The 27,044-nt window shown below is 45.6% G+C and overlaps 1 protein-coding gene across 5 annotated transcripts in view; it reads right to left on the reverse strand.

The window, feature by feature from the left end:
- The window catches only part of SMG9 (SMG9 nonsense mediated mRNA decay factor), a 79,711-nt gene that overhangs the window by 11,833 nt on the left and 40,834 nt on the right, over nt 1-27,044 (reverse strand). For all 5 annotated transcript variants that reach the window (XR_004541128.1, XM_033963887.1, XM_033963889.1 and 2 more), the window contains 8 exons: nt 26,438-26,669; nt 22,628-22,725; nt 22,187-22,299; nt 21,844-21,955; nt 21,374-21,469; nt 20,272-20,357; nt 13,633-13,739; nt 4,676-4,783 (listed from right to left, as the gene is read on the reverse strand). Coding sequence is in view for 4 of the 5 variants with exons in the window: in XM_033963887.1 (XP_033819778.1) it covers nt 4,676-4,783; nt 13,633-13,739; nt 20,272-20,357; nt 21,374-21,469; nt 21,844-21,955; nt 22,187-22,299; nt 22,628-22,725; nt 26,438-26,669 (952 nt within the window). In the remaining variant the exon portion in view is untranslated. The remainder of the gene's footprint in view (nt 1-4,675; nt 4,784-13,632; nt 13,740-20,271; nt 20,358-21,373; nt 21,470-21,843; nt 21,956-22,186; nt 22,300-22,627; nt 22,726-26,437; nt 26,670-27,044) is intronic.

Here is a 27,044-nt window from a genome sequence, read left to right on the forward strand (position 1 = left end):
CATTAAGGATAAAGCGAACTCATTCCTCACTATCCTAGACATACAAGTTGTGCGGTATTATGGAAGATTAGGTTTGTACCTTTGATAATCTTCTTTCTGTTAGTCCCTGAAGGATTCCATATGCTAGGTGTTCAATCCCAACCTGCAGTCCAGGTGTTGCAGAAATCCACCCCTTCAGCTTGAGAGTTAGTAAACAATCCTAGCTAAATCCCAAAGCCAAGAACATACCTGCAAATCCCCCATCAACAGAAATAACTGATGAACTGGTTTGCTTTGCAAAATATTAACAATAACAGGCACAAAGGCAACTCAGAAAAAACATTGAGGAACAATGTAGCATTAACCTGCAGTGTGCAGCGAGCACCCCAAAAAACGCCTTTGGCAATGTGCATACTCACAGAAACTTCCCACATAATCTGCCAGCTGGAGATGAGGAGAGGCCTCAGAAACTCCAGGGACTGGGAGGACTCCAAGTGTCTCTTCCTGAACTTGACAATGTCTGCAGCAGAGACACTACCATTCTTATCACAACTTCGCACTCCCAACAAAATGGAGCCTGGGAGCCACTATCCCAGGAACGGTTCGCGGTACCCTGCTGGTAGAAAGCCGCCCCAACTACAATAACATTGACGAAAATGCAGATGCCATTGCAAGGCCCAAGGGGCAGAGCTGCGAACTAGAAATGCTGTTGCAGAACATGGAAACGCAGAAACCTGCGAAGCTCTGGGAATATTGAAATATGGAGGAAACCTCTGTGAAATCCAAGGACACAGCAGCTAGTACAGTGTACTTCGTTGTCCATTTGGACAACGAGAATTCGCAAGAAGTGGGTGATCGACACTAGATCCAGAGTATGTCTCCAATCCTGGAAAACCTGTGCCATGGCAGAATCTACCTCAAGCTGTTCAGACCTGCCAAAAATCAGGATCCAGGTGATAAAGCATAGACATAGCTTTAGAAGATCGGAAAGAGCTTTTCATGGATCACAGTGTTCTGAAATCAGACAAAGGAGTTGTGGACTGAGTGGAAAAAGGCCCAGGAAAACAAGCCAGAACCAAATCCAGAGAATGGGAAGGTGGAAAATCCAAATGGAGCTCTTTCAGAACATCAGCAATAAAAAGGCGGACAGAAGCCTGCTGAAAATGTGAAGAAGGAGCAGCACCTCCAAATTCAGATGCTCAGGGTGGCCGAAGAGACCAGACTCAGCAAAGGTATCAGCCGGATCCAAATTAAATACAGTGGTAGGAGACAGAAGCATCATAAAATCTACATGGCAACTACTGCACTCGAGGATTGACACAGCCAGACAAGAGAGCTCCTAAACAGGAAGTTTTGCCACAGATGCCATAGACTGTAAAAGCACCAACATGTCCACCGGCTGCGTCAAATGAGCAGGGTCTGAGGATAAGCTGTTCAGAGGAGCAGAATAAAATCCAGTGAAAAGGCCCACTCCGCAACCAGGGCAGAGCTCTGTTGAGGTACATGTGTCTTGTCAAAAGAGTCCCTAGACTCAGAACACAGGCGTATTGCGCCATACTCCAGAACGGCCCTTGGGCGACATTTTCTTTGGAAGGCACAGACCCAGTCCAGCCCCCCAGCCTGAGGACATGAGGAGACGAAGTCAGCAGCTCTCACCCCCTCCCCCGGCATGCTATGGTAAGCAGTAAAAAATTGCTGATCGGTGCCCATCCCATGCAATCAATGTCCACATCCAATAGATTAGGGGCTGGGAGGGTCCATCCCAATCAATTTTGAGTCAAATCGAGGGGTTTCTGAGGCAGAAATAGAAGTTAGGGGGAAAAAACCCAAAACGATTTTAAAATCCAAGATGGCTGGCCAAAAGAGTAAAAATAAAAAAATAACGTTTTGGGGTCTGGGGAGGTGGGGGAGCTGAACCCTATCCATAGAAACTGTGAAAAATGAAGTTTAAATCAATCCACAAGCCACCCCCGAAATTCCCATAGGAAATAATGGAGGTCTCTGTAGTGCCTTTGCCTGTCAGCATTTTTAAAGCAGCTGAGTAAAGAAAAAGGACATTGTGCCTCAGAAACAGCTCCAAATACACAGACATGAAGATCTTCAGACTGCCAGCCAGCCAGAGACCAACTACAACCTCTGCCCCCACGGATCCTCTGCCATACGGTCGGGGGCGGAAAAGGCATCCTGTGTCTTGAAACCTGGGTGGGATTCTGTCCAGACTAGAGAGCTGCACGGGAACGGGGACGACGGGAATCCCGCGGGACCCGCGGGCATCCCGCGGGTTCCCCCTTTGGGTCACGGGGATCCCGTGGGGACGCCCCTAGGGTCGCGGGGATCCCGTGGGGACACCCCCTAGGGTCGCGGGGATCCCGTGGGGACGCCTCCGAGGGTCGCGGGGTTCCTGCGGGGCTGGATGTACTCAGTCGCGCGGCTCTTCTCTCTACCTTCTCTGCTTGCAGCACAGAGCCGAACGGAAGTCTTCCCGACGTCAGCGCTGACGTCGGAGGGGAGGGAGGGCTTAAACAAAGCCCTCCCTCCCTCCGACGTCAGCGCTGACGTCGGGAAGACTTCCGTTCGGCTCTGTGCTGCAAGCAGAGAAGGTAGAGAGAAGAGCCGCGCGACTGAGTCGGGAAGACTTCCGTTTGGCTCTGTGCTGCAGGCAGTGCAGGTAAGGAGGAGAGTAGCCTCGCGGTTCGAGTGGCTACCAAGGGACGGGGCGGTCCGCCCCGCCACACCCCGCCCCGGTTGCAGCACAGCCGGCCAGGTCCCCTTACTTTTGTGGCACTTCCCCGACCGACCGACAACAGCCCCGGTCCGACAATCCTCCCTGCCCTGTAGCCGCGAATCTAAATTATCTTCTTACAGCAGCTGTAATAAGGTAATTTAGATTCGCAGTTAAGGGCAGGGAGGTTTGTCGACCGGGGCTGTTGTCAGTCGGTCGGGGAAGTGCCACAAAAGTAAGGGGACCTGGCCGGCTGTGCTGCACCCGGGGCGGTAGAGAAGGAGGGGGGGAGAAGGACGCTGAAAGCACTTGAAGACAGAGGAGGGAGAAGGACGCTGAAAGCACATGGGGGAATACAAAGGGGTGGAGAAGGACGCTGAAAGGCCATGGGAAGGGCGGGCGGGGGGGGGAAGGACTCTGAAAGCACTTGTGGAAGACAGAGGGGGGAGAAGGATGCTGAAAGCACATGGGGAAGACAAAGGGGTGGAGAAGGACGCTGAAAGGACATGGGGAAGATAAAGGGGTGGAGAAGGACGCTGAAAGGCCATGGGAAGGGCGGGGGGGAAAGGACTCTGAAAGCACTTGTGGAAGACAGAGGGGGGAGAAGGATGCTGAAAGCACATGGGGAAGACAAAGGGGTGGAGAAGGACGCTGAAAGGACATGGGGAAGACGGGGGGGGGGTGGAGAAGGACGCTGAAAGGCCATGGGGAAGACAGAGAGGGAGAAGGACGCTGAAAGGACATGGGGAAGCAGAGGGGGGAGAAGGACACTGAAAGCACATGTGGAAGACAGAGGGGGGAGAAGGACGCTGACAGGACATGGGGAAGATGGGGGGAGAAGGACGCTGAAAGGAAATGGGGAAGAGAGAGTAGGGAGAAGACGCTGGCAGGGAAGAAGACAGATGCCAGACTATGGGGGGAGCGGAGAGAAGAAGATGGGTGCCAGACCAATTTGGAAGGGGGAAGAAAGGGAGAGGCACAGTAACAGAGCAAATGGAAGATGCAGAAGGAAGAGAGACAGTGGATGGAAGGAATTGAATGAGAACATGAGGAAAGCAGAAACCAGGCAACAAAGGTAGGAAAAGAATTATATTTCTTTTTTTTTATTTTGCTTCAGGATAAAGTAGTATATTAGTTGTGTTGATAAAAATTTATAAACATTAGAGGCTCTGGTAGAAACCCATTTGCAAAGTATGTATTCTTCCCAATTAATATTTTCAAATTAATAAAGTCTTTTTGCTTATTTGTAAATGGTTTCTACCAGAGCCTTTAATTCAGTAGCATAATTAAATGAAATAACTATTTCTGAAGTTTATATGGACGGGCGGGGACGGAGGGGATTCCTCGCGGGGACGGGTGGGGACGGAGGGGATTCCTCGCGGGGACGGGTGGGGACGGAGGGATTCCTCACAGGGACGGGTGGGATTCCTCACGGGGACGGGTGGGATTTCTGTCCCCGCGCAACTCTCTAGTCCAGACGCACACAGCCTGCAGTGACAGAGTCACCAGCCAGCAAACGCCCATGGGAAGGGACCCTGGGTACTTCAAGAAAGTGGCACGCAGAACCTACCAGAGTTTCTCTGTGAAGCTGCAGTCCAGCACTGCATCCTTTGCTCTGACAGGGGACCACCGGGGAGGGGTCTCAAGGCACTGAAGCCACCAAAACAGACTTTAAACGAAAAAATAAGAAACAGAAGCAGAGCAACTGCAAAAGACTTCTGCACGGACTGCTTGCAGAAATTGAAACTAGGATCATTTACTAACTCTCAGGCTAAGGGGTTTGAGCATGTATCTAGAAAAGATGTGGATTTCTGCAACACCCAGACTGCGGGTTGAGATTGAACACCTAGCGTATGGAATCCAGAAGGGACATAAGAGAATTCTACATTATAAGGCCTCCTCCATTTACTATGGTGTGTACAAGCTTTACTCAGATTCCCTCCTGTTTTGTCACACACATCCTCTTGCACTCACCTTTGACCTGCAGGTGGGAGTGCAGCATGAGTTTGCTGATCACCATATGCATCTGCTTCAGGTTCCGAGGACAGAAATCCTCCCTCCGGGCTTTGTTCTGTAAAAAGACTTAAAGGGAAAAGGAGCAGAAAAGGTCAGACTAGGCTGGAGGAGAGAGAAAAGGTAACTTCCTCTACAGTGGAGGACAGCTTTACTACCCACAATCCCTGTAACCTAAAGAGATGAAAATTCAGTACTGCTGTAAATTAAGCCCAAAAACCAGCCATATAAAGGGCAACTCTTAAAAGAATGCATCTGCTTGAATGCACCTAGGCTGCCCATGGGGAAACTACTCTCCATCGCCCAGGTGAAAGTACATGTGGTTTTCTATAGCAGCAAGGAGGTGCTCTCAGGGCATGTCTTCAAAATGTTCTTTCCCTTTCCTGATTTAAAGTCCTTATATTATTTACCCCTATCAGTCATCTACACATAATAACATATGCAAGGTATGATGGGTGTTTTAGCATCTACTACATGCTAAGCTTCAAAGAAAATGAACCATAGCAGTAAATTTAAGAATAGCACCTGTGTATTTTACAATTATACTACCACGTGGAAAATATCTGTTAACCAGTATATAATGTAGTTCCAAACAAGGTCAACTTGCTTGTGTCACTAAAACGAAGGAAAAAACCCGTAAAGGTTTTGAAGCAAAGGCAGGCGAACTTGAAGATGATCCTTGCCTCCATTGGCAACCAGTGAAGTTTTCTGTAGAACGGACTTACATATTCTGACTTTTTGAGATCGTAAATGAGGCAGATGGCAGTATTCTGGATGATTCTCAGGCATTTGATGGTTTTCTTGAAGGATCCTAGATATATGATATTGCAGTAGTCTAAGGTACTTAAGATTAGAGATTGGACCAGCAATTGGAAGGAGAGGAAGTCAAAGTAGTGTTTGATGGTGCAGAGTTTCCAGAGGGTGCAGATACCTAGCTCCGATGAGGGTGAAGTCATTCCTGAACCAGATGAATCAAGTTCTTACTTTGAAGATGATACACGACCAAAATTGTTTTCTCAAGAGGAGATGAATGATTTGGTAAGAGACTTGAATCTTCCCAAAGATGCTGCTGAGTTACTCGGAGTTTCCAGAGGGTGCAGATACCTAGCTCTGATGAAGGTGAAGTCATACCTGAACCAGATGAATCAAGTTCTTACTTTGAAGATGATACAAGGCCAAAATTGTTTTCTCGGGAGGAAATGAATGATTTGGTAAGAGACTTGAACCTTCCCAAAGATGCCGCTGAGTTACTCGGATCAAGGCTGAAAAGCAGGAATTTATTGTTGCCAGGAGTGTCATCTTCATGGTTCAGACATCGTGAAATGGAGTTCGTTCCATACTTCGCCCAGGAAGACAAGTTGGTTTATTGCATCAATGTCGAAGGTCTGATGGGTCAATTTAAAATCCAATATGATTCAAAGCAATGGCGTATTTTTATAGATTCTTCAAAAAGAAGTCTCAAAGCAGTTTTACTCCACAACGGTGGTTTTTACACTTCCATACCTGTAGGTTATTCCGTACACTTGAAGGAAACCTACGAGAACTTGGAATTGCTTCTTTGTAAACTTAAATATGAAGACCATGGTTGGCAAGTGTGTGGGGACTTGAAGGTCTTGTGCATGCTGCTCGGGCAACAAGCTTGGTATACCAAATACCCTTGTTTTCTGTGTCTATAGGACAGTCGAGACTGACAAAATCACTGGACCAAGAAGAGTTGGCAGCCAAGGGTGCTAATAGTCGGTGAAAAAAAATGTCCTCCGAGAAACTTTGGTACCTTCCCATAAAGTTCTTCTACCACCTCTCCACATAAAATTGGGATATACCATGTAAAAAATGAGAAGTGTGGGTAACACAGGTCTGTGACTAAAAAGCTGTTTGATTATTTTCATCTAATTTCTATGTATTTTGGTGTGCATTTTTTGCTTTAGATCTATAAGATTGTTGTTAACATCTTTGCAGAGTGAAACGCTATTTTTTTATTTTGCTGCAGCCCGGGTTAATTTTGATGAAGTCTACTATGGGAAGCAAAACGGGACTTGTCTAAATAAAGCAAAGGGGAGGTATTTGTGTTACAATTTCTCTAATTGCTGGCTAACAAGCCTTCTTTCGAGCTACGAGGATAAAGAAAGATAAGTAGCGGTTTTTCTATAGTTGCAATAGATGCACAAGTTTGTTGTTTTGCATTTGGCTGTTAATTTACAGTGTTTTAGCATGTACCATGTAAAAAATGAGAAGCATGGGTAATTAATTTATTCTTAAACACTGGTTTGGAAAGTCACAAAAGAAAAAGTAAAAAATATTCAATAAGATAAGAGAAAATATTTAATAAACTCATTAAAGATATTTTATTTGAGTTGAAAATAATTATGAAGGTTTTTGACCCATGAATGATACCTTCCACCACCTTACTTTTCACTGGAGATATCTATGTGTTCTTTGATGTGGTGCTCCGAGGTCTTTGCCTTTATTTTATAATTATGCAAATATTTAAAAACTCCAAGCAGCCTGGCTACTGGCGGTATCTATTATGTGTCTCTGTCTATCAGTGTTACCTTCTGCAGGCAGAGCTGACTGATAAACACAGGAGAGGCATTGCTAGGTCTTTAGTCTCAGCTTGAATCCATACAAATTTAAAAACAAGATTTGGATTATTAAATTGGATCACAAAAACAGAGAAAATGAAGGCAGATAAAGACAAATGGGATGGGATGGGAGGGATAGGGAGGGAAAAATATTGGAAATATGTTGTTATGAAAAATAAGGAGATATATGTAATAGGATGGGATATTTATTGTTGTGCATTACTGGGTATAATAAAATGTTTAAAGTGTTTGAGGAAGAAGGATGGGGGGAGGGACAGATTTCATGTCAGATTAATTGTATTATCAAAAAGGGATGTATAATTATATATAAATTTGGAAGGAATATTTTATTGATATGGAAAAGGGTGGGAGGTGGGGGGGAATAAAAACATGTATAATAATATTATTTAAGAATGCCAAGTGTGTTATGTAAATTAATTGTAATAATACTGTACACTTGTTGAAAGAAATAAAAAGGAATAAAGATTAAAAAAAAAAAAAAAAAAAGACCACATGGCCTATCTTGTCTGCCTATTTGTGCCTCCTTCTCCCTCAAAAATTCAACATGCTTGTCCCAAGCTTTCTTGAATTCAGATACACTTTTTGTCTCCACCACCTCCACTGGAAGGCCATTCCATGCATTCACCACCCTTTCCATGGAAAAATGTATTTTCTGAGGTTACTTCTTAATCTATCCCCTTTCAACTTCAACCTATGCCCTTCATTCCAGTTTCCTTTCAATCGAAAGAGACTCGCCTCATGTGCAATTATGTCACGTATTTAAACATCTTTATCATGTCTTTCCTCTCCTGCCTTTCGTCCAAAGTATACATATTGAGATCTTAAAGTCTGTCCTTATAAGCTTTATGACAAAGACCACCAACCATTTTAATAGTAGTCCTCTGGACTAGAGAATGACACGGTGGCTACTACCTGTGGCTAGCCACGGGTTGCCCGCCGAAACAGTGGTGGGGGGAAAAGTGCTCACTGCGGGTATGGGGACAAGGCCATCCACTGTCCCGTGGAGCGGTGAATGGCCTTGTCCCGCAGTTAAGAAGTCGGAAGGCAGGCGGACAGCGTGGGGTAGCGGCGAGAGGAAGCTCCGCCCACCCCCCAGCGTCACAGCAGCGTCGGCAAGCCCAAACTCCCCCTTAAAAGGGAGGAAAAGGCTGAGCCTGGGAAGCTTCGTTTCTTCATTTTTCTTTTCTGTAGCTAGTTGGTGCGGGTGGTTGTAGGCACCGGGAGGAGAGCGGAGAGGAGAGAGAAGCAGCGTGGGCGAGGGCAGGCAAGTCGGAAGGCAGGCGGACAGCGTGGGGTAGCGGCGAGAGAAAGCTCCGCCCACCCCCCAGCGTCACAGCAGCGTCGGCAAGCCCAGACTCCCCCTTAAAAGGGGGCGAGCCAACGGCGCGCGGCCGTTCGGCGAGGGCGCCTTTGCGAAGGAGCCGAGAGAAGGAGCCAGGAGTCCAGGCTGCTCAGCAGCAAATTCAATTCAATCTTCAATCTTCTTCAACCTTCTTCAATAAAAAAAACAAACAAATTTATATATATATACACCCTTTCTCTATACTCTATACTCATTTTTGTTTCTCTCTTTACTTCTCCACCTAGAGACACATCGGGCACACTCCTGCGCACCAACTTCAAGTCACAGGGAAGGAAAAATGGAGGCAGCAGAAGGCCAGCGAAGCTTTCCAGTATACTGTACTGATTGTCACATGTATGACTACCTCCCTTCCGGGAGGCAGGCATACATATGCAGTTGATGTCAGGAACTGGCTAGCCTAAAAAAGGAGGTCGGAAGACTGCAGATCAAAGTACAGGAGCTAGAGGGACTCCGCTCCATAGAGGAACCAAGGGATTTTGAACCAGCTGAGGACACCACCAGAGAAAACCACATCCACGAACAGGTCAGAGAGCTCGAAAGATTCATCGAGGAGGCCTGCAAGATGGTAGAAACACAGGATCACCCGCTCTTCAGAAGGGAACAAACGGAAGGAGGACAGGACCCGCCAGGAGCCACCAGGACCCACCAGGAGCCGAGAGAGAGGAACCTTGCGGAGGAACCAACCAGGAGAAGGAAGGATTGGAGGATCCAATCATCGACACAGACTTGAGGCCCAGGAGGAAGCTGAGGAGAGGAAAATCTGCTATCGTGGTGGGAGATTCAATCCTGAGAGAGGTGGACAGTCACATAGCAGGAGGCAGAGCGGATCGCCTAGTGACATGTCTCCCAGGGGCGAGGACAAAGGACATCTCCGACAGAATCGAGAGTATCATGGAGGGAGCTGAGACAGAGGATAAAGCAGTGATAATCCACGTCGGAACAAATGACGTCAGCAGAAGGAATTTCAACATGACTACACTGACCGAGCAGTTTAAGATCCTGGGGATGAAGCTGAAGCTGAGAACAGGGAGGATAGCCTTTTCAGAGATCCTGCCAGTACCAAGAGCAGATGCGAAGAGGCAGACCGAGCTGCAAGCAACAAATGGATGGCTGAGGCGATGGTGTGACGAGGAAGGTTTCCTCTTTGTACGGAACTGGTCAACCTTCCTGGGGAAAAACAAGCTCTACAGGAGAGACGGACTGCATTTGAGCACGGCTGGGACGAGGATGCTGGCACGTAACATCCAGACCTGCATAGACATGACTTTAAACTGATAACAAGGGGAAAGCCGATAGTCGATCTGACCTCGACACTTCGGACCACAGTATCAAGCAAGGATACTGAAACAGGAAATGGCGATAGTGGACTAGAGACAAAATGGACACTTTATGGACATAAACCCAAAGATGCAGCACAGGGACCCGAGAGGCAACTAGAAATAAAGAGCAAGACAAGGAGGAAACAGCAGGACCCAGATGGCTATCAAAGAACAAAAAAGCGGGCAGAGGACGGGATAGACACACCACAGGAGGCAACACGTGAGGAGACCAGCAGGAGCAACAAATCAAGAGTAGATCCAAAAGAAAAGGTAACAAACTGGGACTTAAATTGCCTATATACAAATGCTAGGAGCCTAAGGACTAAAATGGGGGAGCTAGAAGTTATAGCCGGAAATAAGGACATAGACATAATAGGAATCACAGAGACATGGTGGACAGAGGACAACAAATGGGATGTGGCCCTTCCAGGGTATAAACTCTACAGGAAGGACAGAGCACACAAAAAGGGGGGAGGAATAGCACTGTATATAAAGGACTCCATTCCTTCATCCAGAACAGAAACAACAATAAGGGCAGACAGTCTGGAGTCACTATGGGTTAAGTTAACAGGAGGGGAAGGAGCTGACATCAAATTGGGATTGTACTATCGCCCACCAGGACAGTCAGAAGCAAACGACCTGGAACTGGAGGCCGAACTGAGGCAGGTGTGCAAAAGTGAAAGGGTGGTAGTTATGGGGGATTTCAACTATCCGGGAATAGACTGGGACATTGGGCACTCAAACTGCACGAGAGAAACTAAATTCCTAGAGGCGATAAGGGACTGTTTCATGGAGCAGCTGGTCACAGAACCAACGCGAGGGGATGCCACTCTAGACCTAATCCTCAACGGGCTAGAAGGACCCGCAAAGGAAGTGGTGGTAATAGCACCATTAGGGAACAGTGATCACAACATGATCCAGTACAAATTAAACATGGGAACATCAAAGGTGAAAAGAACCAAAACGACAGCACTCAACTTCAGAAAGGGAAACTACAAGGACATGAGGAAAATGGTAGGAAAAAAGCTCAGCAGCAACTCAGGGAAGGTGAAGACCGTAAAGGAAGCCTGGACACTGCTTAAAGGCATAGTGCTCGAGGCACAAGACCTGTGCGTCCCAAGGTTTAGGAAAGGGTGCAAAAAAAAATCAAACTAGAAACCCAGCATGGATAACATCTGCGGTTAAAAAGGCGATAAGCGACAAGAAATCATCCTTCAAGAAATGGAAAAAGGAACCAACAAAGGAAAACCAGGAAGAGCACAAAAGACACCAGAAAAAATGCCATCGAGAGGTCAGGAAAGCAAAGAGTGAATATGAGGAAAAACTGGCAGGAGAAGCAAGAAACTTCAAACCCTTCTTCAGGTATGTAAAAGGGAAACAACCAGCCAGAGAGGAAGTGGGACCACTGGACGACGGAGACAGGAAAGGAGCGATAAAGGAGGAAAAAGAGATAGCTGAAAGGTTAAATAAATTCTTCTCGTCGGTCTTCACCAGAGAGGACACATCCAATATCCCAGAACCCGAGGTGATTATAAACGGAGAACACGACGAAAGGCTGGTACAACTAGAGGTAAGCAAAGAGGATGTCCTCAGACAGATAGACAGACTAAAGAGCGACAAATCACCAGGCCCGGACGGCATCCACCCAAGGGTACTAAAAGAACTGAGAAACGAAATAGCAGAGACACTTCGCCAAATATGTAACCTCTCCCTAAAAACTGGGGAGATCCCAGAGGACTGGAAAATAGCAAATGTCACGCCCATCTTTAAGAAGGGATCAAGGGGTGACCCGGGAAACTACAGGCCTGTTGAGCTTGACCTCGGTTCCTGGAAAGATGATGGAAGCAATGGTAAAGGACACAATCTGCGAACACATAGAAAACAATGGACAACTGAAGGCGAGCCAGCATGGCTTCTGCAAGGGAAGGTCGTGCCTCACGAACTTGCTGTACTTCTTTGAGGGAATAAACAGTCAGATGGATAAGGGTGAATCCATAGACATCATTTACCTTGACTTCCAAAAAGCCTTCGACAAGGTACCTCACGAACGGCTACTTAAAAAACTGTGGAACCACGGGGTGCAAGGGGATATCTACCGATGGATCAAACACTGGCTAGCGGGCAGGAAACAGAGGGTTGGAGTCAAAGGCCAATACTCAGATTGGCAATGGGTCACGAGCGGAGTTCCGCAGGGGTCGGTGCTGGGACCTCTACTATTCAATATATTTATTAACGATCTGGAGACGGGGACAAAATGTGAGGTTATCAAATTTGCTGATGACACCAAACTCTGCAGCAGGGTTAGAAACACGGAAGACTGCGAAGACCTACAAAGGGACCTAACGAGACTGGAAGACTGGGCAAAAAAGTGGCAAATGAGTTTTAACTTAGAGAAATGCAAGGTCATGCATGTAGGGAAAAAGAACCCGATGTTCAACTACAAAATGGGGGGAACACTGCTAGGGGTGAGTAACCTGGAAAGGGACCTGGGGGTGATGGTCGACTCATCACTGAAACCATCGGCGCAATGTGCGACAGCCTCAAAGAAAGCAAACAGAATGCTGGGCATCATCAAAAAGGGTATCACAACTCGGACGAAGGAAGTCATCATGCCGCTGTATCGCGCAATGGTGCGCCCGCACCTGGAGTACTGTGTTCAATACTGGTCGCCGTACCTCAAGAAGGACATGGTGGTACTCGAGGGAGTGCAGAGGAGGGCAACTAAGCTAATAAAAGGTATGGAAAATTTTCCATACGCTGACAGGTTAAAAATGCTGGGGCTGTTCTCCCTGGAGAAGAGGAGACTTAGAGGGGACATGATAGAAACCTTCAAAATCCTTAAGGGCATAGAGAGAGTAAATAAGGACAGATTCTTCAAACTGAGAGGAGCCACAAGCACTAGGGGTCACTCGGAGAAATTGAAAGGGGACAGGTTTAGAACAAATGCTAGAAAATTCTTTTTTACGCAGAGGGTGGTAGACACATGGAACGCGCTTCCGGAGGAAGTGATAGGCCAGAACTCTGTACAGGGATTCAAGAAGGGTTTGGATAGGTTCCTGGAGGATAAAAGGATAGAGGGGTACAGATAGAACTTGAGGTAGGTTATAGAAGTGGTCAGAAACCACTTCACAGGTCGCAGACCTGATGGGCCGCCGCGGGAGCGGACCGCTGGGCGAGATGGACCTCGGTCTGACCCAGTGGAGGCAACTTCTTATATTCTTATGTTCTTATGAATGGGCGCGGTCACTGATCGCGCGCGGCCCCCTCCCTCCTTCCTCCCTCCCCCTTATCTTCGCGGCGCGTTTTCAGATTGAGTAACTTCTTCAAAGCCATCAGAGCCTTCGTTCAGTTGCGTGCGTCTGTGGGTGGAAGCTTCTCCTCTGACGCAACATCCGGTTGCGTCAGAGGAGAAGCTTCCACCCACAAACGCACGCTACTGCTCGCAGGCTCCGATGGCTTTGAAGAAGTTACTTGATCTTAAAAGGTACCACAATATTTAGGGCACTGGCCCAAAGATTTGAGGCATGATCCCTGTGTGCCTATGGCTAGCGATAATTCAGGAGTACAGACAGGTGAAGTTCATAACATGGCACATCCAAACAGAGGGTGAAACACCTTCCAGAAGATTCTTACCCACATGTGGGTAGTATTCAGCTCCTTCGCTAGCTCCAGATGCACCCCCTGAATCATGGCTGGGGGACGGGGTGGAGGGTTTCAGCATCTCCGCTGTTTGCAGAAACCTGTTAAACATGGAAACATTCAGTGTCAGCAAGAATAATTCATCATTCCAGCTTGACTGTGCCAGGTGTTGGAGTCTATAGGAGTCCTCTGTCCTCATTGTGACAGGGACTAGGGACAGTAAATATATGTAAACCGCTTTGACTACAACACAACAAAAGTGGTATATAAAAAAATCTAATAATAATTACATAGGCTAGGCTGCAAAGGATGGAGGGAGAAGAGACATTCTGTATCATACAATGTTTGAGAGACAAAAAAAGACAGAAAAAAATACCTGTTATAACAGCACATGTCTCTGATAAGTAAGGCAGAAAATTTGGGCAGAGGAGTCTCGTCCTCACAAATTCAATATGAAAACATTTAGGGCTCCTTTTACTAAGCTGTGATAGCGTTTTTAGTGGCACTTCGCGGCTAGAACTAACGCCAGCTCAATGCTGGCGTTAGCGGTCTAGTGTGCGCAGCAGTGTAGCGCGCGCTAAAACCTCTATCGCAGCTTAGTAAAAGGAGCCCTTAAACACACCAAATAATAAATAGCAGTTGAAAACATCAGTATGTGTGTGCGCATGAATGCAAATGTGGATGGGATTTTTAAATTTTGGCGTTCCAGTGCATCACTACCTGTCACGGTTTCAATGAAAATAAGGTGGGAGTGGGGAGAAATATGAAATGGGGATTACTGGTTGGCAGCTGTCACAACTGTACTATGCGCTAGATCAGGGGTGCCCAACGCGTCGATCGCGATCGACAGGTCGTTCGCTCAGGCGACCCCAGTCGATCGCACAGCAGGTTCGCTTCTTCCCTTCTCTTTTTTTCCCCTCCTGACTGGCCCGCCTCTTAAAGAATGCTGGCCAATCAGAGTGCTGGAAGGGCGGGGTGAAGGTCGGTGGGGGACGGAGCTCAGCGCATCACAAGAAATAGAAGCGCCTGTAATGATTGAGGTAAGAGCGAGGCCTAATGCTGCCCGATATACAATTTTAAAAATCCCAAAATCGGCCTCCCAATCAGTGGCGTACCGAGGTGGGGCGGTCCGCCCCCGCCCTGGGTGCACGGCTTGGAGGGATGCACAGCCGTCCGGGTCCTCCTGCCCTTCCTTTCCACCGGTCTGCGCACGGGGCTCGCACCCGCCGCCCAAATGGTGCTGTTGGTTATCGCGAGACTCGCGGGAGTTGACGGCACCATTCGAGCGTCGGCGCAGGACCAGGCAGGCGCAAGCCCCAAGCGCGGACCGGGGGAAAAGAAAGGCAGGATGACCCGGACCTGGCCGGCTGTGCACCCCTCCAAGCCGTGCACCCGGGCGGATCGTCCCCCTTCTAAATCCATTGTACTTGTCTTTTATTCAGTTCCACTAATGAGCATTGTGACAGGCAATTCTTATGGGGCAGTTCTTGGAAGTATTTCTTTGTTTTTCTGTGCCTAAGTATTCTATTAATTTAACTTCCTTATTCCTGTGGGGATCTCCAAAGGGGATGAATGGGAGACGGCCGGTGGCAGGTGGTACTTTAGCAATTCTTACAGGTTGCCATAGGCCTCAGGAGCTGTCTTCCCTCTGCCGTGGTCCTGCCCCTCCTCTAAGTCAGAGACAGGCTTGGGGCAGAGGGAAGACAGCTCCTGAGGCCTATGGCAACCTGCAAGGATCGCTAAAGTACCAGCGATCCTCTCTGCAGACTGCTCCCTGCTGGAATTAGGTAAATGGATGTGGGGAGGGTAGGCCTTCGGGGGGGGGGGGAGTGCAGTCCTTTAAGGGGTAGTGCAGGCCTTCAGGGGGGGAGTCAACCTTTGAGGGGGAATGTGCAGACCTTCAGGGAGGGTCAGGCCTTCGGGGGAGGGGGGCTGTATAATAAAAAAATATTTGAACATAAATACAAAGTACACTCGGTGTGTATGTATATATATATATATATATAAATAAATAAAAATATATATGTTTAGCATTTTTATTGTTGGTAGATCATTTTGACTTGGTCATTTTAAAAGTAGCTCGCAAGCCCAAAAAGTGTGGGCACCCCTGCGCTAGATTATGATTTGCTAGCAAACACTAAGACCTGTTCCTCTCACCCCTAGAGACTGAGCTCAGTTACTCACAGTATCAGAAGGGTCAGACCAGGGTTCATTAATCCCAGAATCTTGTCTCTGCTGGTGAATAATTCAGGTCACTGGGAAGCACCTAACAGAGCTCAAAGCGCATGCCAGTTCCTTCATACTCTTTCTTAAGGTTTGCAATTGCTGTCCTAAGTCTACCCACTAAGGGCTCCTTTTACTAAGGTGCATTAGGGCCTTAATGTGCGGAATAGCGCGCGCTAAATTGCCCCGCGCGCTAGACCTTAACACCAGCATTGAGCGGGCGTTATTCTAGAAGCGTACCACGTGGTGTAGCACGCGGTAATTTCATGCATGCGCTAAAAACGCTAGTTAGTAAAAGGAGCCCTAAGTAGTTGGTTATGCATTGAACTATTCTTTAGGAACTTATCCAAACCTCTTTTTACCCCATTTATGCAAGATGCTTTGCCCACATCTTCAACTGTTCACTGGGGACATAGAAACATTTTAAATCTGCTACCCTTTTGGTGTGATGGATGGATAAGGAGAAATTAGGCCTTAACCTGCTAATTTTCTTTCTTTTACTCTCGCCAGACTGGCACAGACGAATGGGTTTACACACCTCTACCAGCTCGTGGAGACTGAGAACTGATGACTTCCAAGATCACTACAACTGATCTGTGCAGTTCTCCTGGAGTTAGTTCTCAAACATGAGATCCTCTGCAGGCCTTGTTTTGCAGGTCGCTGTGTCAGGAGACAACCTTTTCTAAAAAAAATCAGTTTTTGATTTTTCGGAGAGGTTGTGTCTCCTGACTCAGCGACCCGCGAAACAAGGCCTGCAGGATCTGTTGTTGAGATTATGTGATGTTATACTTAGCCTGCCTTTTGTGGATTGCAATCATCGATTGAGCCAAAGATTCTAGATATGAATACTTCAGATATTCCGTGCTTTTGGAACTGCTTGAAGCTAAGAAACCTTGTTTTTCAATACAACCTTCTTGTGACTAGTGTTCTTTGTCTGGTTCAATACATATATTTATGTCTTTTTGACACTGAATTGTTTAGGGGCCTGAATGGTTTTTCTCCCCATTTGTGTTTGGGAATTTTTTACTTCCTGCCCCTCTCTGCATAGCCGCAATGATAAGAGAAAGGACTCTTTATTGAGCAGCTGCTCAATAGAGTAATATCCTTATGGATTTTGAGGCCAGTTGGTAAATTAAACTAAAATATTTTATATAGATATTTTATAGATATATATTTTTTTGGAGTTCGTTGATACAACGTTGTATCTATCCTTTTTCAAATAATTATATTGTGATATTCTCTGGGAACCAGGTGCCAGATGATAGAAAAAAAAGGCAAATTATTTCTAGATATTCTAGTAATATCCTATTAAATTCTGCTCTATGAAATCTTGGATCTAAAAATGGTGGACCTGAGAATGATTAGTTTATTATATTTCTTTTTTTGTTCCTAGATAAGTATTAGACTAAATCAATCTTTTCTGTACAAGATTTTTGCTTGATAAGAAGTATGAAACTTGATAACTAAAACAATTTTTTTAAAAAAAACCAAAACCCAAAGAGTAGCAACATTACATAATACCGATCCAGGGCAAGCAGTGGTTTCCTCAGGTCTGTCTCAATAACAGACTATGGACTTTTCCCCCAGGAAATTGTCCAACCCTTTCTTAAAACTAGCTAAGCTATCCACTCTTACAACCTCTGGCAATGCGTTCGAACTTAACTATTCTCCAAGTGAAAAAATATTTCCTCCTATTGGTTTTAAAAGTATTTCCCTGTAACTTCATTGAGTGTCCCCCTAGTCTTTGTAATTTTTGACGGAGTGAAAAATCAATCCACTTGTACCTGTTCTACTCCACTTAGAGAAGACACCCTCCCCCCAAAAAAAGGATATCTTGGTGTGACGCCAGCCTTTTTTCCCCCTAAACAAGACCTCAGAAAGCCGCCAGAGCCACCATCTGGACCCACAACGATGACCAGGCAAGTCCCTTGTCCAAACCATCTTGCAGAAAGTCCAAAGTATATAAGAACATAAGAAATGCCTGCACCAGATCAGACCTGGGGTCCATCCAGTCCAGTGGTCCGCACACGCAGAGGCTCAGCCAGGCGTACCTGGGTGAATACCTTAATCATTTGTATCCCTCAATGTGTCCCGCAAGAAGATGTGCGTCCAATTTTACCTTAAATCCTAAAATGGTGGTTACCTCCACCACATCCTCTGGGAGAGAGTTCCAGGCGTTCACCACCCGCTGTGTGAAGCAGAACTTTCTGACATTTGTCATGGCCTACACTGTGGAACTCACTACCCTCACATCTTCGAGAAGAAACACCTATGGACAAATTTAAAGTAAATTTAAAGACCTTCCTATTTAAGGATGCTTATCATAAGTAATCTTCAGACTTCAGAAAGACGGAAGAGCAAATCCCCTTCCTACTGTATTGTTTCTCTCTCCTATTGCAAATTGTATTTCTCACCCTATCCCCCATGTTTCAATATGTCATTTAAGTCTGTTGTTGTCCAATTATGTCCCTCCAAGATTTTATCTGTTCATTACTATGCACCACTTAGCCAATTTTTAAGCAGTATATCAAATTTTAAATAAAACTTGGAAACTTGATATACCAGTCTTCAAAGAAACACTAGATCTGGATGTAGGCACCAAAGTGGAAAGCCTCCTTGAACCCAGAAGTGTACAAATCACTTGTCTGGAATATCCTAGCTTTTTCAGCCTTGCCCTCTCAACAGCCAGGCTGTAAGACAAAATGGAACCAGATTGAATATTCAAATGGGACCAAAAGCAGAAGGCATAGAAGCTCAGCCACCCAAAGACGAACAAGGTCTCCACACCATGGCTGATGTGGCCAATCCGGCGCCACAAGGACCACTGACCCAGCATGACAGCTGATGCGAAGAAGGACCCTGCCTTTCAGTCGCCAGGGAGAAAGCACATACAGAAGGGCCTCCGTTGACCAAGGTTGGACCAGTTTATCCAGGGCTTCCACCCAGCTGTCCTAACAACTGCAGAATCTCAGAACGTGGAACCTGGCCACAAGATCCAGAACTGGAATCCCCTAGGACTGTATTGTCAGACTGAAGGCTTCTGACCCCACCTTCCACTCTCTGGGGTCCAGAGCATGCCAGCTGAGGTAGTCTGCCTGAACATTTTCTATACAGGTGAAGTGAACTGTGGAGAAATCCTGAAGATGGGTCTCCGCCTACTCATCAACACTGCTGTCTCCTGCGCCAACAGCGGACTCTTGGTCCCACCTTGTTGATTCACATACACCACCAGCATCACACTGTCTCATTAGATCAGACAGCATATGGTTGGCAAACACTATTTCCAAGCTCAGAGAGGCACCATAAGCCTTTCTTCATTAAGTGCCTGGGCATTTTCCCTCGTTTTATAACCCTACTCACAACACAGCAGACAGGAGAGCAGAGGATGAGGTGAGACTGAAAGGATGTAGCAGAATAGAAAACAGTTTTTGGCCAGAGGCCACAAAACCTTGCAATACATTTTTTTGCAAAGTCATGTCTCACTTTATCAGCCATGTTTGTAATACTATCTGCCGTGATATGTCCTGCCATTCTACGCTCACCTTGCTGTCTCACCATACCATGTTTTGTCATTTTTATGCTTTACCATGCTTTGCTATGTTTTGCCATCTCTATCAGACAACGGTTGCCTTGCTATTTTCTACCATACGATGACTGAGTGTATGGTGCAGGGGCTATAACTACAGCCTTGATATCGTGTGGTTGGGGTTCAAGTCCACATTGTCCCTGTGACCCTGAGCAGGCCACTTAGCCCCCATTGCTCCAAGTACATTAGACAGATTGTGAGTCCACTCGGACAGACAGGGAAAAATTCATATAAACCGATCTGAGTGCCTCTGGGAGAAAGTATAGAAAATTGAATAAATAAATTAAAATAAATCATGAGCATTAAATCTTGCCACCCATTAGCAATGATCACAAAATTATTGCTCACCTCCCTCTCCATGGACTGTGAAGGTATCCGAAACCCTGACCAACCTGAGGAGTGGAAAGCCCTATGTGGTGATAGAACCAAGGACCTTTCACATATGGTAATGCATAGCCATCTCCAGTATTCTCTGTGCTTATATGTAATGTAATTTATTTCTTATATACCGCTACATCCGTTAGGTTCTAAGCGGTTTACAGAAAATATACATTAAGATTAGAAATAAGAAAGGTACTTGAAAAATTCCCTTACTGTCCCGAAGGCTCACAATCTAACTAAAGTACCTGGAGGGTAATAGAGAAGTGAAAAGTAGAGTTAGAGGAAAAATAAAAATAAAATAAAAAATTCTGGAGAAATTTAAATGATCGAAATAGAACAAAACAAAGACAAAAGGCAAAACAATAGATAAGATTAAAGATAAATCATAAGCTGGAAAGAAAAATAAAAAAAATATCCCTGTCCCTTGTGCCCATGGCTCTCACCTGTATAGACTGAGATCTGTGAACCAGTCCTGCACCACAATCACCACGTGGCAGACAGTGAAGAGGAAAGCTGCTATCTGGAGAGACTATAAAAAAGAAAAGGGCGCAGCATTAGCACACACAGACAAGAAAAATCAGTAACACAATGTTGCCATGGATCCCACCTTTTTCTGATTGTGACCCTGCTCCCTCAAATCTTTCCACTTTTCCATTGCTTAGAAATCACAGCTCTTGGGGTATCCTGGGTATCCAATGAGGTGTGTCCAAGTACTTATAAGGATTCCAAACAACTCTTTAGCTGCTAGGACAATCTGAGTCTGTCCAGATTTTGACCTATTACATGCAGAGGAGTTGTAGTCTGATTCCCAAATTAGTGCAGTCATAAAGATGTCTGAGTGCCAGCTACAGGGCAACCCAGGATCAGTTTACCCTGTCCCACCATGTACCTGCCACCTAAAGGATAAGCAGATATGAAGGACTTCACCTGTGTTACACATCTCTTGTGACCTTGGGAAATTCACCGGATCTCCCCACTGTTTCAGGTACTCACATAGGGCTCTACTTAATAGTATGCATTAAAGCACATTAACATGCATTAATCTGGAGTTAAGCACACAGTCAAGTAAACAACCCCATTAATATGGCTTGCATTATTTAGTGAGCATCAGATCACATCAACACAGGCCATCCTGTTAGTGAACACTAGGAAATAGAGAACTTAGGAGTGGATGAGCCTAGTGGTTTGTGCAGCGGCCTGAGAACCTGGGGAACTGGGTTCAATTCCCTTTGCAGCTCCCTGTGATTCTAGGAAATCGCTTAACACTCCATTGCCCTGGGACAAAATAAGTACCTGTATATAATATGTAAACCGCTCTGATTGTAACCACTGAAAGGTGGTATATCAAGTCCCTTTCCCTTAGATTGTAAAACACATCAGAATTGTTTAGAGAAATGGGTAAGAAATTTTTTAAAAAGTTATTAACTGTGATGTCATCTTAACCAAGATATATCTATAGACGGATTAGTTGTGCCTTGTCCTGTCTTCCTGTGTGCTGTGGTCTGCAGCGCATGCTTTCCCTGGGAAGGGGCGGAGGGTACTTACCTGCATTTCCACATAGGTGTGAGGCAGGGTGTACTCTGGTGGCAGCTTCCTGTCATTGTTGATGAGGTGATCCAGGATGGAGGGGCTCAGCACTGGCTAAGAGGGAGAAGGATGAAGAAGAAGGATTGTCATTTGTCCAACTGCTGAATATAGAACAAGTTAAGTGTTTACTGAAAATCCCACACCTGCTTATTCCACACAACAAAATAAAATTCTTCAGATATGCAAAGAAAGGCTGCATGACCACAAAAAAATACTGAGGTATATATGGAATTGCGATGAGGCTTTCACCTCAATCCTTCTTACTTGAGAAAAATAAAAATGATAAGAAAAGAAAAAAAAGAGCAAGGAGATCCAGAGAAGGGTCCATCCTACCAACCTGTATATGGCAGAGAGATACATGAGGGAAGGGACAATCCTACCCAAATGAGTATGGTGGAAAACGGCCGAAAAGGTTTTATCCTACCCACCTGGGTATCAAGAAAAATGATTCTCTCCTGGGTGATGAAGAAATCGATTCCTGTTGTCTGATTGCCTCCTCTCTCTTTCATCTCCTGGCTCTGTGCTCTGAACACGTACCCTCTGTGTAAACAATAATGTCATGTTTGAATTTAATATGTTCAAACATTTATGCTAAGGCTAGGGATTCAGGTTTGGAAACATTTTTTAAATTCAGTATCACTCTTTTGGTTCTATAATTTTAAAGCATCTCCTGGGTGCTCAGAGCTCATGGCCATGGATTTTCTCATTTTCCATTGCACCCAGGCCAGTGATGGCTTGCAATACACATCATACCAATCTTATTTTTGTTACCTCTGGTCTTCCTCCGGTGTGTTGGCTGAAAGCAGAGACATCACAGTGGATTTTCCTGTACCTTGAAGTCCCAGGATTCCCACCACAAGAACATCTGTCTGGTCCAGCAGATACTGGAAGTATAAAGACAGACAAAACAGCAGAAAGGAAGAACTGAGATGACGACAATCCAATGCCATACACAAGGCTTTGCTTAGATATGGAGATTCAGTGTTGCAACGTGGAAACATTGAGGTGCACCTGTAGAGCTGTTTGTAGGGGGTTCTCAGTGCTGTTATAGCCAGAGGTGCTTAAGCGCAAGGTTGAAATATACAGCAGGGCTGGTGGAGAAGGTGGTCTTACTGCTGGAATAACAGAGGCTGCTACAGGGCAGGACTAAGGTGCACCAAAACCAATGTCTGCAGGAACAGCGGTGGAGATGCTATAGAGTATGATCCTTACCTCAATTGCGCTATCACACCAGTTCATCTGATCATCTACCAGTTTGATGGAGTGTTTCATCTTCTCTGGTGGGATCAATTTAGCTTGTCCAACCACAGCTGTAAAATAAAAGGGTAGGAAACAGTCTGGAGCAGAAACCTAACTCTTCCAACTACTCTCTACCTAATTCCTTTGACTCCTTCCTATAACCCACTACATTTCTCCCAGGCATTCCTCTCCCCCATTCTGCCATGAAAAGCTAAAACACAGTAACTGTTGAGAATATAAATATGAGAAAAGTCCCCAAAAATGATTTATTTGAATAAATCAAAAGAAGAATCCAGCTAGTCTGCAGTGAAAAGCAATCAGAACAAACAAAGAAAAACAGCAGACAAGAGTACAAGATGCAGGCTAGGTTTATTAAAACAATTGTAGTTGTGGTTAGTGTTACCATCTTTTTTTTCTAAATCAGGGGACCCTGTATGCAATCGGGAGTGGGTAGAGTGGGGAACGGGGGTCTATTTCCAAAACTTGTCTTGTTGTACTTTGGATTTCTTGACCTTGTTGTGCTGTTGCTTTGTTATGTGTGCTTGCTGATTGTACAACAATAAAACATGATTTACACTAAACCAGGGGACCCGACACGGTTCGTGTTTCGGTTAACACACCTTCATCAGGGGTCAAGTTTCAAGTTTATTAAGATTTTTATATACCGCCTATCAAGCTTATCTAAGCGTTTTTTTTTTTTTACAATCAGGTACTCAAGTATTTTCCCTCTCTGTCCCGGTGGGCTCACAATCTATCTAATGTACCTAATTTGAAAAAGTATCAAACCAAACCGCAGCTGAAATAACCTGTGTCTAATCAAATTTATCGCAGGAAAAATATCTCAGAGATGGGGACTTGTTTCCCTCCCTATGGTCCGATCACTTCATGTTACTAAACTAGTCCATGCCCTGCAAGAAGACCCCCACCACCACCACCCATCAAGGAACTAGCTGATTATTTCTGTTCAAAGATTTGTACACCCTGTAACAAGCTTAGCCCTACTAACACTCCAGAGGACTACCCATGTGACATGGTCCCACAGAACCATACAGCATACCTACTCTGGGAAATGTTTATCCCTCTGGATCTAAACCTGTTCCAGAAGTTCTTTGCCAAATATGTGCATGCACGATGCCCATTAGACACCTGCCCACCCAAGATCATATGACTCACTCCACCAGCCTTTCAGGGTTTACTCTTCAACTGAACTCAGACAATGCTTAACACGGCATATTCCCATCAGGAAAAAAGGGCATATCATGATAACACCCATTACTAAGAACAGCAAGGAACCAATCTCTTCAATCCCTTTCTTTGTGAAACTATTATTAGTGTGCCACCAGCTGCTTAATTTCCTAGAAGAGCAAGATATACTGCATGACTCCCAGCCAGGTTTTTGGCCACTCTTCAGCACAGAGATGGTTCTAGCCTCACTACTGAATGACATCTACCAACTTTTTAGCAGAGGACAGAGTGCCCTCATTCTGCAATTCTACTGAGCAGTGCTTTTGACTTAGAGGACCACCACATACTTCTTTCTTGCCTGGATGCTACTGGCATCACAGGCACTGTCCCAAACTGGTTCTGACGATGAACTCTCCTCTGTCTGGATCACGCACTGTGGAGTACTGCAAGGCTCCCCACTGTCTCCGATCCTGTTTAACATTTATGCTCACTAAGAACCAATTAGCCTCAATGGGAGTTAAGAGCTATAGTTGCACTGATGACATCACAGTCCTTTTCCCAATAAACTCTCTATCTTCAAGGGAATCAGAACGAATCGATGAGGTTATCAGAATGATGGCAGACTGGATGACAAAACATAAACAAACTAAACCTGAAAAAAACACAAGTTCTTTCTCGCAAACCCATCAAACCCAAACGAGGAAAATAATCATGATCAGGGGTAGAACCCTATCGCTATAGTCCATTATTAAAATCCTGGGAGTGACACTAGATCAAAAGATGACCATGGAAACCCAAGTAGCTGCCATAGTCTGCAATGGTTTTGCAGCACTTTGGAAACTACGATCCATTCAATCTTACTTTGATACCCTTCCAAATTCTATGCCAAACCCTGATCATCAGTATGTTGACTACTGTAATCTTATCTATCTTTCATGCCCTCAAACACTACAATAGACTCCAAATGATTCAACACACAGCTGTGCACCTCATCTTCAGACTATAAGCAACTTCACTGGCTCCCCATCAAGGCCCGCTTACTGTTCAAACTGAGTTGCTTTATGTATAAGGCACTGTATGGCCTCCTATCAAACCACATGATGGAAGTACAGTGGTACCTTGGTTTACGAGCATAATTCATTCCAGAAGCATGCTCGTAAACCAAAATACTCGTATATCAAAGTGAGTTTCCCCATAGGAAATAATGGAAACTCGCTTTGATACGTTCCCACCCCCCGAGGCCAGCAGTGCTGCTCTATCCCCCCCATGAGAACCGGCAATACTCCCCCTGAAGGCCCCCCCCTGCGATCCGGCACCCTCCCCCCGCGATCTGGCACCCCCCTGCCGCGACCTGAAGTCCCCCAGACCCACCCAAACCCGCTTCTTTCTTTCATCTGGCCTCGGCACCGGCATGTCCTGTGCGTTGGTGCCGGTGCCCGAAGATCGGCCTCCTCTTCTGTGCTGAGCCTTGAGCATCTGCGCATGCTCAAGGCCTGCGAGCTTTTCGTGCTCCCGGCTAGCCCTGCACCGCTCCTTGATAGGCTGCTGCAAGTTCTCACGGGATTCGTGGTTCTCGTGGCAGTCTATCAAGAAGCGGTGCAGGGCCGGCCAGGAGCACGAAAAGCCCATTCCTGCATGCTGGCTTGGGTGCGCCGCTGGCTACTACCTTTGCAGAATTCAGGATTTCAGCACGGGATACACACTGGACCACCAGATAACAGGTACGCGAGTGAGGGTGGTAATTATTAGTGTCGGCCAGGGCAGGAGACGGGAGGGATCCCTCCTGTCCCGGCCTAAGGCAGGCCTTCAGGAAATCCTGGAGGGTTTTGGCTGGTCACTGGGGGATGACCTAAATATAAACCGGGACCCCCATTTTTGGGCTCAAAAATCCCGGTTTATATTCTAGTATATGCGGTAATTTTTTTTCTTATCTTTAATAATATACCTTCCCTTTTATCAAGCCGTGTTAGGGTTTTTTTTAAATTGCAGGCCATGGCAGTAAAAGCGCCGACGCTCATAGAATTCCTATGAGCGTCGGAGCTTTTAACAGCATGGCCTATGATAAAAAACCCTAACACAGCATGATAAAAGGGAGGTATAGATAGCTATGTACTCTTGTCATTACATGTATATTTTATTAATGTGTTAACAAATTATGTGAGGATGCACAACATATAATATGTTCATATAATGAGTCAAAATGCTGTGTGATCGTGGCATCGAGTGAGGGAGTTTTTTGCCAGTGAAAGTATTTAAAGCAGTTTGGATTTGTACCTTTTGGTTGTATACTGCTACATTAGTCTAAGGCTTTTTTTCCCCTCTTTTTGGGTGCATGCTGGGTTTGAAGAGGGGGGTACCTCAGTGCCACGATCACACAACATTTTGACTCATTATGTGTATATTTTATTGCTATTGCAAATATATTTTTTATGTTTATAATTTCTGTTTGTGTTTCAGAATATTGTTTGACCCCTGAAACACGGCCTTTGTTAGATCTTTGTAGAATTGATGCTTAATTACTGAAATCAGTTTTTTAGCCTTTCATCTCTGGAATTTCTTTGGGGTCCACTTGTGCCACATGCTGTTCTTGCTACTTACGATCCATATTGCCACTGCTGGGAGCAGCTGAAGCCATCCCTCGGTTCTGTATTTGGTAGACAGGCTGGGTGGGACGCTGCCCCTCCTTTTCTGCCTTTGCCGCTGCTGTGACTTGGGCCTGTGTGGTACCCTCTACTGCAGGGGCCCCCTTCCCCTCTTCACGTGACTTCATCAGAACGATAGGTTTCTCAATTGGTACAGCAGCAGGGGCTGAAGCTGGGGCCGCTTTAGGCTTGAGCAAAACACAAAAAAAGAAGTAATGATTTGTGTTGCCTCCTCCCCCCTCAGAACACACTATCACCCACAATTTTAAAATCATACAGGGAACTTAAGACATCTGCATCCTTTCCCACTTTTTAATTCTTGTTTTCCAGAAGAAAAATTTCATTCCAGTAGGATATACACAGTGCCACAGCTTCACGTGTATGGATAACATGCAACATCTATTTCTGGATTATACTTCATGAAACTATTTACGATAAACCAAAAAAAATCTAGATAAATGTTTTTAAAAAGCAGACATTTTTCTACGTAACATAGTAAATGGTGACAGATAAAAAGACCTGAATGGTCCATCCAGTCTGTCCAATAGTCACACACATAAATT

The sequence above is a fragment of the Geotrypetes seraphini genome, chromosome 11 (genome assembly GCF_902459505.1).
Source record: "Geotrypetes seraphini chromosome 11, aGeoSer1.1, whole genome shotgun sequence".
Classification (NCBI taxonomy): Eukaryota; Metazoa; Chordata; class Amphibia; order Gymnophiona; family Dermophiidae; genus Geotrypetes; species Geotrypetes seraphini.